The following is a 15,810-nucleotide window of genomic DNA, read 5'->3' as shown; positions in this document are numbered from 1 at the left end:
GTATCTGTTCCATCGGCTCACTCCTCGCATAATGTTCACCTTCCCCTTTCCCATCTTTTCCCTCGTTACCGTCCTCTTTCCCCTACTCTATTGCTCTCTCTAGTGGACATGTTGATATTGTGTCGTCTGCTGCTCGGGTTCCCATTTTCTGCGTTCTGTTGCTGGTCTGTTTGGCGGGTTTTCCCGCGTGGGCTTCTATGGGTTGAAGGGTGTGTTTGTGGGGTGTGTTTGTAGGGTGTGTTTATGGGGTGTGTTTGTAGGGTGTGTTTATGGGGTGTGTTTGTGGGGCATCTCTGCAGGTATCTCTTTGTTTGCAACAAAACCGTTGCAAACGCCTAACAAAAAACTGGCAAACGCCCAACATAAATACATGGTTTTAAAATTTAGAAAAGCCTTGATAAGAGATGAAAATGTTATGGATAAATATAAATAAAGCTAATATTTGTAATAAAGTTAGAAAAACTCATTAAATTTATTCTACTTCCCTTCAGAGTTTGTATAGCAGAGTTAGCCCTCATGCCGCTGGGACGAATAAATCCTCGTTTTCTGTTGGTGCGACGAGAGACTTCGTAATGTGTACGTGCTCAACGCTTCTTCAAGGCTTATAGACCTCGTTTTTTAACTCTTAAGACCTAAAGCTTCCCTGTGGAACTCTTTATGGTCCAAAGTCTTTGCGCTAGGGGACTTTTAGCCCTCACTCTATACCCCACCTTGGATGTAAATAAATTTACAATATAGTTGTGGGCTATACACATTGGGTATCCTCATGCTTTTCATATTTATTACCCCAGCAAATGGTACAAGTAATCAAGATTTTTTGAGGTGCTGAAGAACCCTAGAACTCTCAAGATTCAATTAAGCGAGATCTACCTGGGAATGAGTGCGCATTTTAGCTTTACACAAGTTTTTTCAAAGAGTACTGGATAGGTAGCCGTGTAGAGCTTGGCCGTAGCCTCTTTTTTTTTTTTTTTTTTTTTTTTTTGAGATATATACAAGAGTTGTTACATTCTTGTACAGCCACTAGTACACGTAGCGTTTCGGGCAAGTCTTTAATCCTATGGTCCCTGGAATACGATCCCCTGCCGCGAAGAATCGTTTTTTCATCCAAGTACACATTTTACTGTTGCGTTAAACAGAGGCTACAGTTAAGAACCCCACAGAAGATGAAGATGTTGAAGAAAAGTAACTTTCTGAGACATAGGAACGCACACAACTCCAGGCTCTGACCCGAGAGTGGCATATAAGTCACATTTGCCACTATCCTTATGTATTTAATTTAGCTCATTGGCATAAAGAAATATACATATATTGTATTAGTACTGTACATTTTTGATTTGGTGAATGATTTCACGAGACCGTAAATTATTATAAGGCCACTATTGAATTATTGGAGGAAAATTTGGTGAAATTAAACAACAGGGGAAAGGACCACAAAGGTACTGGCCTAGTGTTAAACAACAGGGGGAAGGACCACAAAGGTACTGGTCCAGTGTTAAACAACAGGGGAAGGACCACAAAGGTACTGGCCCAGTGCTAAACAACAGGGGAAAGGACCACATAGGTACTGGTCCAGTGTTAAACAACAGGGGAATGACCACAAATGTACTGGTCCAGTGTTAAACAACAGGGGAAAGGACCACAAAGGTACTGGCCCAGTGTTAAACAACAGGGGAAAGGACCACAAAGGTACTGGCCCAGTGCTAAACAACAGGGGGAAAGGGCTACGAGGAGTACTAATGTAGGGTTATACAACAGCGGAGGTACTCCCTTGAGATGGGTGTTGAGTCATCCCTTTTAGGATGTGAGGCGCGGTACTCTTAAGATGAGAGAGGGGGGTGTCCTTTTAAGATGAGGGGGGGGGGGGGAGCGGGTTTACTGCACGGTGAGCAGGAGCAAGAAAATTTTCTCTTACACACACTCATTCTCTTTGTCTCTCTCACGCTCTCTCTTTCTCTCTCTCTGCCCCCCCCCCTACACACACAGGCCAGAGAAATAGACCACGAGTCATTACAATTGACAACCAACGGCTAGAAAAGCGGATCCAAGAGCTAAAGCTCGATCCTGCATGCACAAATAGGCGAGTATCCACACACTCTCTCTCAAACCCGACTGGGAGTCGCAGCGAGCAGCCTCGCCACCATCACAGTGGGAGGGCCAGGATCCACTTAGCTCTATTCCCAGGAGTGCTGTTCACAGCTACGGCCCAGAGTGCTGCAAGAGAGCCATTTCATTTCTCCTTACACTCTTCCTGGTGGTTCTTGTCTGAGTCCTGGCGCTTGATCCACCACCACTGCCCCCCGACACACACTAACATATGAAGATTTGTTGATATATATATATATATATATATATATATATATATATATATATATATATATATATATATATATATATATATATATATATATACGTAGACTAGAAATAAAAATGAATTTTGGAGAATTGATTTTTCAATTACTATCGACAGTGAAAAGAAACATAAGAAATATATATAATATATATAATATAAAGAAACATAATAATATATATATATATATATATATATATATATATATATATATATATATATATATATATATATATATATATATATATACAGACCGTTCACAAAATTATTTGATATAATTCTTGTATAATTTGTCCCAAAAAATTTTGATTTCAAAAGGAAAATAATAGAATGTACTTTTATAGGTAATAATCCCAATTTTAATATCTCTTTGGGGCAGTGGTTACCAGATTTGGTGAGCACTTATGTAATAAGGAGGTTATTACCTAACGTTTAACCCCGTTACCAGGCCTTAATTCCATAAAAGCCGCTACTGATGCCATTGTCGCATACGGGCTCACTATAGCCTGTGCTACATGAAAATTTTGTTTCGAGTAGCTGAATCTAAAACAACAACAATGTAATTCTTGCGTTACGGGCTATTCATGCCCGTGCCACCTCTTGGGTGGCTTCATCAATAAATCTGGCTCACTGCTGAAGAGGGTCAGCACCGCTCCCTGTGCCAGGTAAGTCCACTACGGGCTCACCATAGCCCGTGCTACTTGCCCCGCTCCTGTGCCAGGTAAGTTACGGGCTCACCATAGCCCGTGCTACTTGGAACTTGTTCCGAGTAGCTGAATCTATAACAACAACAATGAAGAGGGTCCCTGTTTGAGACCGAAATATTCACTGTATGTTCCTTGGGTTCTCAAAATAGTGGGTTATTATTCCATTTCAAATATAGTTGATTCAAGACTGACATTGTGTAACTATTAAATCTTGTTATATTCTCATTATAATTGTGTATTTGTATTTTTTGTAATGTTTTGTATAGATGATATATAGTAATATTTCCACTTAAGTTTACCCATTGGTTACAGCTGTATCAGAACAGGTGATTGAAAGAGTCGGTAACTGTGTGTTTTAGTATCCAATTTTCGCCCTTCTAAACAATGTGCAAACTGCCCACATGTGCCGAAGTTATGGGGTTTCAATAAGCTCTAAATCTTAACTAAAATAAAATATGAGGATACTTTATGAATAGTTTAGTGGTTTATTACAAAAGTTGGCCTAATTCATGCAATGGTGAGGTTTATATCGTTGAGAATTTCAACACCAGAATAGTATCCCCACAACATGTTATTTATAATTCCCTAGCTTCATTAACTAGTCCTAATAGAACGTCGCATTTTGACGTATACTCTACCTAAGGCCAAAAATTGACGTACTACAAAATGGATTTTATATTTATTAATACATTAGATACATCTGCATTTGTGCAGCTGCCCTAGACTATATGAAGGGGAATACAGTGTCAAAAAGCTAGCTAGCTACGTGGTGCTAAAAGATCCCCATCACACCAATGGAATTGACGTTTTGTTTTCTGTTTTGAGTCTTCTGGTTTGGTTAGGATAAGGGCAATTTAGTACGACAGTTACTTGACGTTGGGAAATTTTAGGATGACGGGCTGCATTGATAATTCACTTACAGGCATATTACACATTTTCTACCACCAGTCTTTATACAATCACTGTATAATTACTCCACTTTTATACATGTATATTTGGCAACTGCATTATATTTGAGAATTTTTGTTTATTATGGAACTGCTTTTGGCGTTCTTGATGGCTATGGAAACCTGTAGCCAGATTCACGAAGTAGTTACGCAAGTACTTACCAACGCATACATCTTTCCTCAATCTCTGACGGCTTTGGTTACATTTATTTAACAGTTTACAAGCTTGAAAACTTCCCAATCAACTGTTGTTGTTGTTATAAACAGCCTCCTTGAGGCTCAAATTTCATTAACTGTTTTATTATTGTAAACAAAGCCGCCAAAGATTGTGAAAAGATGTGCAGGTTCGTAAGTGCATGCGTAACTGCTTCGTGAATCTGGCCCGTGGAGTCTGCCCGCGTGTCATAAGCCGAAAGATTGCTCTCAATAACCATAGAGATAAATGGTGCTGTAAGATGGCCCTCAGGTGTGTACATTGCCTTCCCAAATATTGCGGCAGGGTGGAATTGAATCAACAACGCAGTTATGCTAAGGACTCTGTAAGGTAGGGTAATTATTATGAGTTAGCGCTAAAGCAAGATGGCTAGATAACACTTAGAAGGGATATGATTAGATGTGGAATTTGATGTCCAGTTCTGTCTTAGGCTAAGTTAATTTTTTTTATCTAGTTAATTAACTAGGCTCAGTTAATTTGTCTGGCCTTTCATTTAACATTTTTACATTCCATTCGGAATGTAAACATTGCATATATTATTTAAGATTAATCAAATTTTAGGTGAAACATTATTATATCATCTGACAGCATATACATTGCAAACTCCAAATGTTATATCGTATCTTCATAATAAAATTAATTCAATTTACAATTAAAACTTAATTTGGCTCAGAATAGATTAAATTAAGTTTGTTAGATTAGGCTTGGTTAGAGTAAAACAGATTGGTAATTATGTTGCGGTTTAATATTAAATTAATAATAAAACTTACTAAATTTGAAGTGATTTAAATGTCATTTTTAAAGTAATATTTTGTTACATAAGAATTGGGTTGAAATAAGAGAATCTTAGCGGCTGTTTTGAATTTCTTTGACTGTTGAGGCTGTTTTAGGAAGCTTGAAGGTATTCAATAATCATAAGTAGTCGTTTTGATGGTTTTTGACGTTTGAAGGAATTAAATAAGACACATAGAGGTTCTATATTCTCCAGAGTTCAGATTAACATAAAGTAAGCCAGAGATCGTTTACATAATTGGTACGAACCTGTAAATATATATATTTAACTAAGGTAACGAGTACGCTAGCGTATAACAAACAATACGGGATATTGACACACGTATTTACACATCAACTAGCACAAGTTAATACATGAACTAGCATAGTAACTAGCAGTAATTTAGGTTAACTAGAAGGGCGGGTAGGGCGCTTCCCGCCCAATATACCCAGTGCGGCCTCAGGCCTCGGACGTGACGGACGTACGACCTTCGTCTCCCGGGCCTTGGAGCCTACCAAGACGCTATTTATATCAGACACTTAAACCTTGCAGCCGCAGGAAGACTTCGTCGTTGATTTGCCACTCAGTGAAAGACATTTTGTTATACTTTGTCTCTTAATAATGACAAGAAAAGCTTCGTCTTTCTCACTTCCCTCCAAAACCAGCTTGACGGATGTGAAGACTCACAGACAGGCTTCTGCCGCTACAGATACACGAAGGAAGTGTAAGATGAAGTCTAAGTCTCAGAAGAAGAAGGCGTTGGAGAGACTCGGAGCCGGATACTTGTCGGCAAGGCTGGCTATCCGGCCTCAGGCCCAGGGCGTAGTGGACGGGGCAAGATGGCGCGCCTTGAAGTACTCTCTAAAACCCGCCAGAAAAGAACAATTATTGAAGGAGAGTGAGTATAATGTGGTCTATTGTTATAGGTTTCTGCTATATTGAATATATATCCATAAGGGCCGTGATGAGGGTTCGAACTTTGTTTGTTCATTTGATGTATTACGCTATTGGGTTTTCTGTCTATTTCTGCTATTTTGTTATCTTAAACCTGTTTGTTCATTTGATGCATTACGCTATTGTGATTGTGTATTTCTGCTATATTGTTATCTTAAACCTGTTTTCTTAAACCTGTTTGTTCATTTGGTGCATTACGCTATTGGGATTTCTGTCTGTGTGTATTTCTGCTATATTGTTATCTCAAACCATATTGATTTTTGCCTTGAATTATCCTTTTATCTTGGATTTTATCCTTGGCCTATCATTTATTTGGGCAAGATGTGAGGCTACTTACAGACTGTATTGAATGCCATTAATTCTCAGTTATTCACGTAAGAAAAGTTAGAATTTTTGGCAAGCAATTGTTTTAACCATTCGTCTGATAACCATTTTTGAATCCCAGCCACAGTTCCTAGGCCTACCACGATACCAGCAAGTTTCTAGGCCTACCACGATACCAGCAAGTTTCTAGGCCTACCACGATACCAGCAAGTTTCTAGGCCTACTCAGCGGGTTTTCGCATTTTTTGAATGGTTGGAGATGAATTGGGGTGTAAAATACAGTTTTAAATACCCTGAACACTGATCTTTCTTACGTACGGCCTACCTTACGTTTCTCTTTGGGACAGTCAGCCTGTTAGGTTAATATAGGTCCCCTTAAGGCCAAATATACTGACCTTTTCCCCAGGGGGTCAGCCCAACCCACAGTGTTGCCCGACTCCCGGGTACCTAGACGAATAGGGGCATGAGATGAAAGGATCCGTGCCCAACCACCTCTGCCCCGCTCGGGGATCGAACCCGCCATGGGTCCCGGCTTGCAAGCTGCAGAGGATGTGAACTTTGAAAGGTTAAAGACTGGCCAGAATTTGCTACATGTCGATGTTATTTTTATAAAGTTCTTTTGACGCTAATGTACAACAGTAGTCATTTTTATAACCTGTTGAATAATATTCTCAATAGTAGTAATAATAATAAAATATTTTATTACAGGTTTATACACAAAACTATTGTCAAAATACTAAGCAATATTGTGATAAGTTTATATTATTCCATTTTTTCTCTTTTTATTGAGCCAAAAGTAAAGTAAAGTAAAGCGTAACGAAGGGTAAAGCAAGAGCTCAAGTAACTAAATGTATTCACAGGGCTTTAGTAATATTTATTATATAATTTTTCTTTTAATTTGGCGCCTAATTTTCCCTCAGCGTTTCCCAATTTAAAGTTCTCTTATTATACTCTCATGACTGTAATGTTATTACTGAATTATGTGTACACTCATGACTGTAATATTACCATGTAATATTATCATATTAATATTACCATGTAATATTATCATATTAAAATTACCATGTAATATTACCACGGAATTTTGTACACTCATGACTGTAATATTACCATGTAATATCATATTAATATTACCATGTAATATCATATTAATATTACCATGTAATATCACATTAATATTACCATGTAATATCATATTAATATTACCATGTAAAATTATCATATTAATATTACCATGTAATATTACCACTGAATTATGTTGACAAACATCTTATTGTGTTTTTACATGTATACATGCATGGAGTATATATACATATGTAAAAAAATAAACAAGATATAAAATCCTTGGGTTGAAAATCAAAGAACGAGATAACCTTTGTGTCTGAGTAATGCCATGTGAATGCTAAATGTGAAATGTGTTGGCGTTCGGGAGTTTTTAAGTTTAATCCACATGACGTGACGTTCTTGTAGTCCCTGAGATTTGAACTGGAGTTGAAAGGACGACTCTCGGCTTGCTGGGTCATAGATGTCTTGGAATATTTTTGGCGGGAGAGGGGAAAATAGTTCTCGTGTGAAGGTAGCATGTAGGAAATTGATTTGGGTATTTTTTTTTATCACGAGAGTCAATTTTGATAGCAATAATATTATTTGGGTATCTTATTATTAGCAATAATATTATTGGGTGTCATATTATTAGTAATAATATTATTGGGTATTATATTATTAGCAATAATATTATTGGGTATCATATTATTAGCAATAATGTTATTGGGTATCATATTATTAGCAATAATATCATATTATTTTGCATGGTATTGGAGTTTTCTTTTGGATAGGCTAATGTATTTAATTTGTTCCTGAACCATATACTGTATATTTTATTTCATTTGATTTTTTTAAAATGCATACTTCATCTTGTTTCTAAACAATACATCTTACTCAAAATCAAATCATATGGTTCCTGGAATATATTACTTATTCCTGGACAATAAATCATGTCTCTGAACAGTATATCTTGTTGCGGGGCAGTACATTATATTTCTGAGTATTTTGTTATCGGACAATACATTTTGTTCTTGGACAAAATATTTTGTTCTTACACAGCACATATTTTCCTGAACAAAAGATGTTCTTCTGAATAGTGCACCTTGTTCCCGTGTAGTTTACTTAAGGTTAAAGCCTTTAGTCTTCTTGAGATGGAAGCCTTAGTCTTGTGTCCCTCCTTGAGTTGGAAGCCTTTGTCTTATGTCTCTTTTTTGAGGTGGAAGACTTAGTTTTATGTCTCTTTTTGAGGTGGAAGACTTAGTCTTATGTCTCTTTTTGAGGTGGAAGACTTAGTCCTGTGTCTCTTTTTGAGGTGGAAGACTTAGTCTTATGTCTCTTTTTGAGGTGGAAGACTTAGTCTTATGTCTCTTTTTAAGGTGGAAGACTTAGTCTTATGTCTCTTTTTGAGTTGGAAGCCTTTGTTTTATGTCTCTTTTTGAGGTGGAAGACTTTGTCTTATGTCTCTTTTTGAGGTGGAAGACTTAGTCTTATGTCTCTTTTTAAGGTGGAAGACTTAGTCTTATGTCTCTTTTTGAGTTGGAAGCCTTTGTTTTATGTCTCTTTTTGAGGTGGAAGACTTTGTCTTATGTCTCTTTTTGAGGTGGAAGACTTTGTCTTATGTCTCTTTTTGAGGTGGAAGACTTAGTCTTATGTCTCTTTTTAAGGTGGAAGACTGTCTTATGTCTCTTTTTGAGATGGAAGACTTTGTCTTATGTCTCTTTTTGAGGTGGAAGACTTTGTCTTATGTCTCTTTTTGAGGAGGAAGACTTCCGCTTATGTCTCTTTTTGAGGTGGAAGACTTAGTCTTATGTCTCTTTTTGAGGTGGAAGAACTTAGTCTTATGTCTCTTTTTTAAGGTGGAAGACTTAGTCCTATGTCCCTCTTAGAAATGGAAGCCCTATTTTCATTCCTCCTTAAGATGACAGCCTGATTGCTATGGCATGACATAGGAGGGCAGACAACGGCACAAGCAGACAACGGCACAAACAGACAACGACACAAGCAGGCAACGGCACAAACAGACAACGACACAAGCAGACAACGGCACAAGCAGACAACGGCACAAGCAGGCAACGGCACAAACAGACAACGACGACACAAGCAGACAACGGCACAAGCAGACAACGGCACAAACAGCACAAGCAGACAACGGCACAAACGGCACAAGCAGACAACGGCACAAACGGCACAAGCAGACAACGGCACAAACGGCACAAGCAGACAACGGCACGGCATAGAAGAGCGAGCAGCTGTAATAAACGGCAAACGACATAGAGCTGGAAACAACCGTTTTCCACTTCAACTAGGTGGCATGGTGCCCCTTTCTTGAGGTGGAACTCTTATTTCCATGCCCTTTCTTGAGGTGGAACCCTTATTTCCATGCCCTTTCTTGAGGTGGAACTCTTATTTCCATGCCCTTTCTTGAGGTGGAACTCTTATTTCCATGCCCTTTCTTGAGGTGGAACTCTTATTTCTATGACCTTTCTTGAGGTGGAACTCTTATTTCCATGCCCTTTCTTGAGGTGGAACCCTTATTTCTATGACCTTTCTTGAGGTGGAACTCTTATTTCCATGCCCTTTCTTGAGGTGGAACTCTTATTTCCATGCCCTTTCTTGAGGTGGAACTCTTATTTCCATGCCCTTTCTTGAGGTGGAACTCTTATTTCCATGCCCTTTCTTGAGGTGGAACCCTTATTTCCATGACCTTTCTTGAGGTGGAACTCTTATTTCTATGACCTTTCTTGAGGTGGAACTCTTATTTCCATGACCTTTCTTGAGGTGGAACCCTTATTTCTATGACCTTTCTTGAGGTGGAACTCTTATTTTCATGCCCTTTCCTTGAGGTGGAACTCTTATTTTCATGCCCTTTCCTTGAGGTGGAACTCTTATTTCTATGACCTTTCTTGAGGTGGAACTCTTATTTTCATGCCCTTTCCTTGAGGTGGAACTCTTATTTCCATGACCTTTCTTGAGGTGGAACGCTTATTTCCATGCCCTTTCCTTGAGGTGGAACCCTTATTTCCATGCCCTTTCTTGAGGTGGAACCAATATTTCCATGCCCTTACCTTGAGGTGGAACCTATATTTCCATACCCTTTCCTGAGGTGGAACTCTTATTTCCATGCCCTTCCTTGAGGTGGAACCAATATTTCCATGCCCTTACCTTGAGGTGGAACCCTTATTTCCATGCCCTTTCTTGAGGTGGAACCAATATTTCCATGCCCTTACCTTGAGGTGGAACCTATATTTCCATACCCTTTCCTGAGGTGGAACTCTTATTTCCATGCCCTTCCTTGAGGTGGAACCAATATTTCCATGCCCTTACCTTGAGGTGGAACTCTTATTTCCATGCCCTTACCTTGAGGTGGAACTCTTATTTCCATGCCCTTACCTTGAGGTGGAACCAATATTTCCATGCCCTTACCTTGAGGTGGAACCAATATTTCCATGCCCTTACCTTGAGGTGGAACCAATATTTCCATGCCCTTACCTTGAGGTGGAACCAATATTTCCATAACCTTTTCTTGAGGTGGAAGCCTAACGTTGTTCATATGTCCTCTGGTCCCTTGTGCTTTATATATACCAAACAAGTCAGGCAGTTACCATTTGCTGGCACTAATAAAGAAGAATATATATGAGGGTGAGAGAGTTTTTTTTATTATTATTTTCTACCTCAGACGTGGCCACACATTTACAATGCTAACCAGCATATATACATTTTCTTCTGTCCTCCATGGACAGGGTTAGAGATGTGTTAAACATATAGTTCAAGGGTTTATTGAACAATCAACCACAGAAGGTGATTCGGTGCTTTTAAAATGCTAAGCTAACCTACATACGTAAATACATAGATACAGTGAGAGAGAGTAGAAGGAATCGGTTAGGAAGATATTGGAAGTGACTCAAAAGAAAGTCAAACACAAAATTATTAATTTGAAAAGCAGTGGGTAACTGGAGTAAATATTGTTTGACATTGTCATCTAGGAAGTAGCTCTGAGTGACCCAACAGGGGTCAGTCCAGCTTCGACCTGGGTCAAGGCTTTCTTCTGGAGTAATGCACAAAAGGTTACATTTACCCTCCCCTCCCCACAAAAAAATGTTATATTAAAATTGACTTTTAATTATAATTTAATTTTTTGTCCCATTTTGGTAGTTGCTTCAACTTATTTCTAATATTTTGTTTCTGTATTATAATTTCAGGACGCGTGCGCAGGCTGGTTGAAGCTGTGGCAGAGTGTCTTGCGTACATGAAGGAAGGTAGGTTCGAATCCTCGTCACGGCCCTTGTGGATTTGTTCATTTGATGCATCACATTAGTGTGATCTCTGTGTGTGATTTGTTTATGAAGGAAGGTAGGCTGGTAGAAATGAAGGTAGTCAGAGATTATGCTGTGTGGCTCCTTTGTTGATGAAAGTACCGTAGGTGTCAGTGGGCGTTATGTGGGAAAGAAGGAAGTATTGGATGTGGAAAAAAGTCGTCGGAGGTGTATGTGATGCTAGGGAGAGGAAGATTAATGTGGGAGAATAGCATATGACATTTCATATTCATATATGCATTAATAATGGCACATCTGGTGAGAGGGAATTTCTTAGTTTTATATTGGTACCCATGCAATCATTACCCGGTGTAATTTGCCTTTAAATATCATAGACCATTTTTAATGGGGCACTTTTTATAAATATCTTCTAGCATATGGCGCTGATGATATCCTTTTGATATCCTTCAGGAGCCAGGTTTGGTGTGATATCAAATTATCAGATCTTTCTCTGCTCGATTCTTTAAGGATTTCATCTCCCATTTGATACCTTGTGCCTGGCCTCCTGTTTCCTACACCCAATTTCAACATTTTTCATCTAAGTTAAACTATAGTAGCTATTTGTTGGACCATTCTTTCAGTTTGTCCAAGTCATCTTGCTACCTGCTGTCGTGGGCTTCCTTATAGTTTTTACATGATAAGTAAACATTGAGAGGAATGAGTTTATTCCCTTGGAATAGATGTATCAGAAGCAGGATAGTTCCAAGTACTGAACCCAGTGGGACAAGGCTAGTAACATGTCACTACTCTGAGATCTCTCACCTCAAAGTAAACTGATTACCTACTGTTGCTTTCATTATTTACTGTTGCTTTCGTTATTTACTGTTGCTTTCATTATTTACTGTTGCTTTCATTATTTACTGTTGCTTTCATTATTTACTGTTGCTTTCATTATTTACGGTTGCTTTCATTATTTACGGTTGCTTTCATTATTTACTGTTGCTTTCATTATTTACTGTTGCTTTCATTATTTACTGTTGCTTTCATTATTTACGGTTGCTTTCATTATTTACTGTTGCTTTCATTATTTACGGTTGCTTTCATTATTTACGGTTGCTTTCATTATTTACGGTTGCTTTCATTATTTACGGTTGCTTTCATTATTTACTGTTGCTTTCATTATTTACTGTTGCTTTCATTATTTACTGTTGCTTTCATTATTTACTGTTGCTTCTATTATTTACTGTTGCTTTCATTATTTACTGTTGCTTTCATTATTTACGGTTGCTTTCATTACTTACTGTTGCTTTCATTACTTACTGTTGCTTACGTACTTCCTTATCCACTGTGTGTGTGTGTGTACATGAGTGGGTAATTGCTTAAGTATAATTTCAGGATGAGAGCATCTTAAGCTATATTATATTATTGAATGTACTTATTTCAAAGTATTTTTTAATCTCGCCCCATCTCTGTTAGTATACACAATTTTCAAGAATATATTCCCTCCTCCATTGCATTTCACTACCCCTTTCCGCCCAATGATTTTGTTAGCTTGCTTTTATGTAACATTTCACAGACTTCCCGAAACCCCTATATCACCTTGTAGAAAAAAAAATCTTTCTTCCTTATTCCTTTTCGCTTCTTCGAAGTTCAGTCTCATTTCTGCCCTATCTTCCTCTGATAAGTCTCATCTTATTGACCACAATGGCCCATTCTCATCATTTTGTAATTTTCTAGTGTTTCTAAGTACTTTTTCAATCTGTTTAACTCCATTTCGGGAAAACCTTTTAGGAATATTTTTTTCCTTTTTCGTATCTACCTATTCTTCTGTAAGCACAGGCATTGTCCCTGATGGTAAGGCCTTCCACTAACCCAACAGTTTTATGAATGACCTTTACTTCATTGCCGTGAACATTCATCCCTTGAACAAGGTGAATAACGACACCTTGACTCTTGCAGAAGAAGCTGAGCAACTTGAGCAGCATCAAGAGACCCCCGAGGAACCCACATATAACCACTTTCTTCATACTCCATACGACCATTCTATTTGGAAGGCGCAGTTGTTCCTGCCCGTGAGTATACACACACAACACACACACACACACACATATACACACACACACACACACTCAGTATCAAATGAGCAAGGCAAGGCATTAAGGCAGCGTCTGGGATGCTCCCGGACGCAGGTTCGAATCCTCGTCACGGCCCTTGTGGATTTGTTCTTTCGAAACTAAATACAATCACGGATGAACCCACCTACCTCCCCCCCCCCCGCCTACATAGCCTAGGCCTGGTGTCATTTTGATGGGGTTGCTGGAGAGTGTGAGTGATATGGGTATGTTATCTGAGCCGGTGAGGGATCCAGGTGTGATGTAGTGTTGGAGGTGGGTGCCTGCTCTGTTGGTGAGGATGAGATCTGGTCTCCCAGTTCCATTGTGTGTAGCTTGTTTAACCATGTCGTAGCTCAGTCGATAAAGGCAGCGTCTGGGATGCTCTCGGACGCAGGTTCGAATCCTCGTCACGCCCCTTGTGGATTTGTACAACATGACCGAAGTCCGGTACAGCCTGAGGTCTTACGAGGCCATGACACCATCAACTTATTATCAGGCTACTTGATCATGATGTGGGTCTCCATCATCGTAATACTAACTTGCTGTTGACCCCAATGAGCACTTGGGAATAGTTGCACTGGGCACGATTTAAGAGCAGGGATGACTTAGCCGTTTTTCCCCATCGTGTGAATATCACAATACAATTTATATCCATTCAGCGCACTTATATGCGCCGAGGGTAGCATCAATGCGTTTCTGAATGACTTTCAGCGCGTGATATTTTTTTTTGTCGTCAGGTTTAGCTCTTTCAGTCTGTCTTCGTACATGATCCTCGTAACTCTGGGACGAGTCTCGTTGCAAACCTCTGCACTTTTTCAGAACTGAAGGGCAAGAGCTACGAGGAGAGGTTAGAAGCATTAAATATGCCAAAACTAGAAGACAGAAGAAAAAGAGGTGATATGATCACTACATACAAAATAGTAACAGGAATTGATAAAATCGACAGGGAAGACTTCCTGAGACCTGGAATTTCAAGAACAAGAGGTCATAGATTTAAACTAGCTAAACACAGATGCCGAAGAAATATAAGAAAATTCACCTTCGCAAATAGAGTGGTAGACGGTTGGAACAAGTTAAGTGAGAAGGTGGTGGAGGCCAAGACCGCCAGTAGTTTCAAAGCGTTATATGACAAAGAGTGCTGGGAAGACGGGACACCACGAGCGTAGCTCTCATCCTGTAACTACACTTAGGTAATTACACTTAGGTAATTACACACACACACACACACACACACACACACACACACACACACACACACACACACACACACACACACACACACACAGTAGAGAGTAGAGCAGAATAGAGTAGAAAGTGTCAGAGTAGTTAACAGGTGGAATGCATTAGGCAGTGATGTGCTGGAGGCTGACTCCATACACAGTTTTAAATGTAAATATGATAGAGCCCAGTTTAAATGTAGATATGATAGAGAAACATATATATGTTGTAAAAAAGAAAGAAACAATCAAAGAAGTATGTTTGGAGGTGAACAAAAACAGAAATGAGAAGCAAGAAACATATATTAGAGGGACAAATAGGAAAGTACTAGTTACTAACAGTAAATTATTACTAAACACTGTAGCTACAAGTAAGTCCATAATAATGTTTGGATGTTGGAAAAAGGAAACACCATCTTGGGTGGACAGAGCAGCAGAAGAGGCAGAATCTTTTGAGGAAGTAGTTGGTTTAGGAGAAGGGCTTCAGAACAAAGAAAACTGTCAGTGATTTTAGGAGGATAGGAAAATATGTATACGGTAAACTCGCCCCTTAAAAGTTACATTAATGAGTGAAACAAATGACAGAAGTCTATAGGAATGCTAGAAATTTGCAAAATAATGAGGATGCGAAACTCTGGTCATTTAAATCTGTCAAAGGATGACAGAGAAGGTGTAATTGAATCATGATGAAGCAAAATAAATAAAAGTAGGAATAAGAGAACAATTTTTTTTAACAAGTTGGTAGGCATTAAGAAGCTTGTGAAATGTTACACAAAAAGCAAACCAACAAAGCAGATAAAGGAAAGTGGAGTGAAAGACAAAGGAGGAAAGAAGATGTTCCTAAAATTTTTGTATAACTAACATAGATGGGGTGAGGTAAAAAATACTGGAGTTAAATAGGCCCCACACACAACCTAT

The 15,810-nt window shown here is 38.8% G+C and overlaps 1 protein-coding gene across 1 annotated transcript in view; it reads left to right on the top strand.

Annotated features, from left to right (window-relative positions):
- Positions 1–4,964: 4,964 nt before the first annotated feature.
- Positions 4,965–15,810, top strand: part of LOC123771060 (uncharacterized) — a 56,690-nt gene continuing 45,844 nt past the window's right edge. The window contains exons 1-3 of the mRNA XM_069309591.1: positions 4,965–5,885; positions 11,508–11,564; positions 13,521–13,633. Coding sequence (XP_069165692.1) covers positions 5,609–5,885; positions 11,508–11,564; positions 13,521–13,633 — 447 coding nt within the window. The 5' untranslated portion in view covers positions 4,965–5,608. The remainder of the gene's footprint in view (positions 5,886–11,507; positions 11,565–13,520; positions 13,634–15,810) is intronic.

The sequence above is a fragment of the Procambarus clarkii genome, chromosome 65, assembly GCF_040958095.1.
Source record: "Procambarus clarkii isolate CNS0578487 chromosome 65, FALCON_Pclarkii_2.0, whole genome shotgun sequence".
Lineage (NCBI taxonomy): Eukaryota > Metazoa > Arthropoda > Malacostraca > Decapoda > Cambaridae > Procambarus > Procambarus clarkii.
This window is presented reverse-complemented; position numbering and strand designations above follow the sequence as displayed.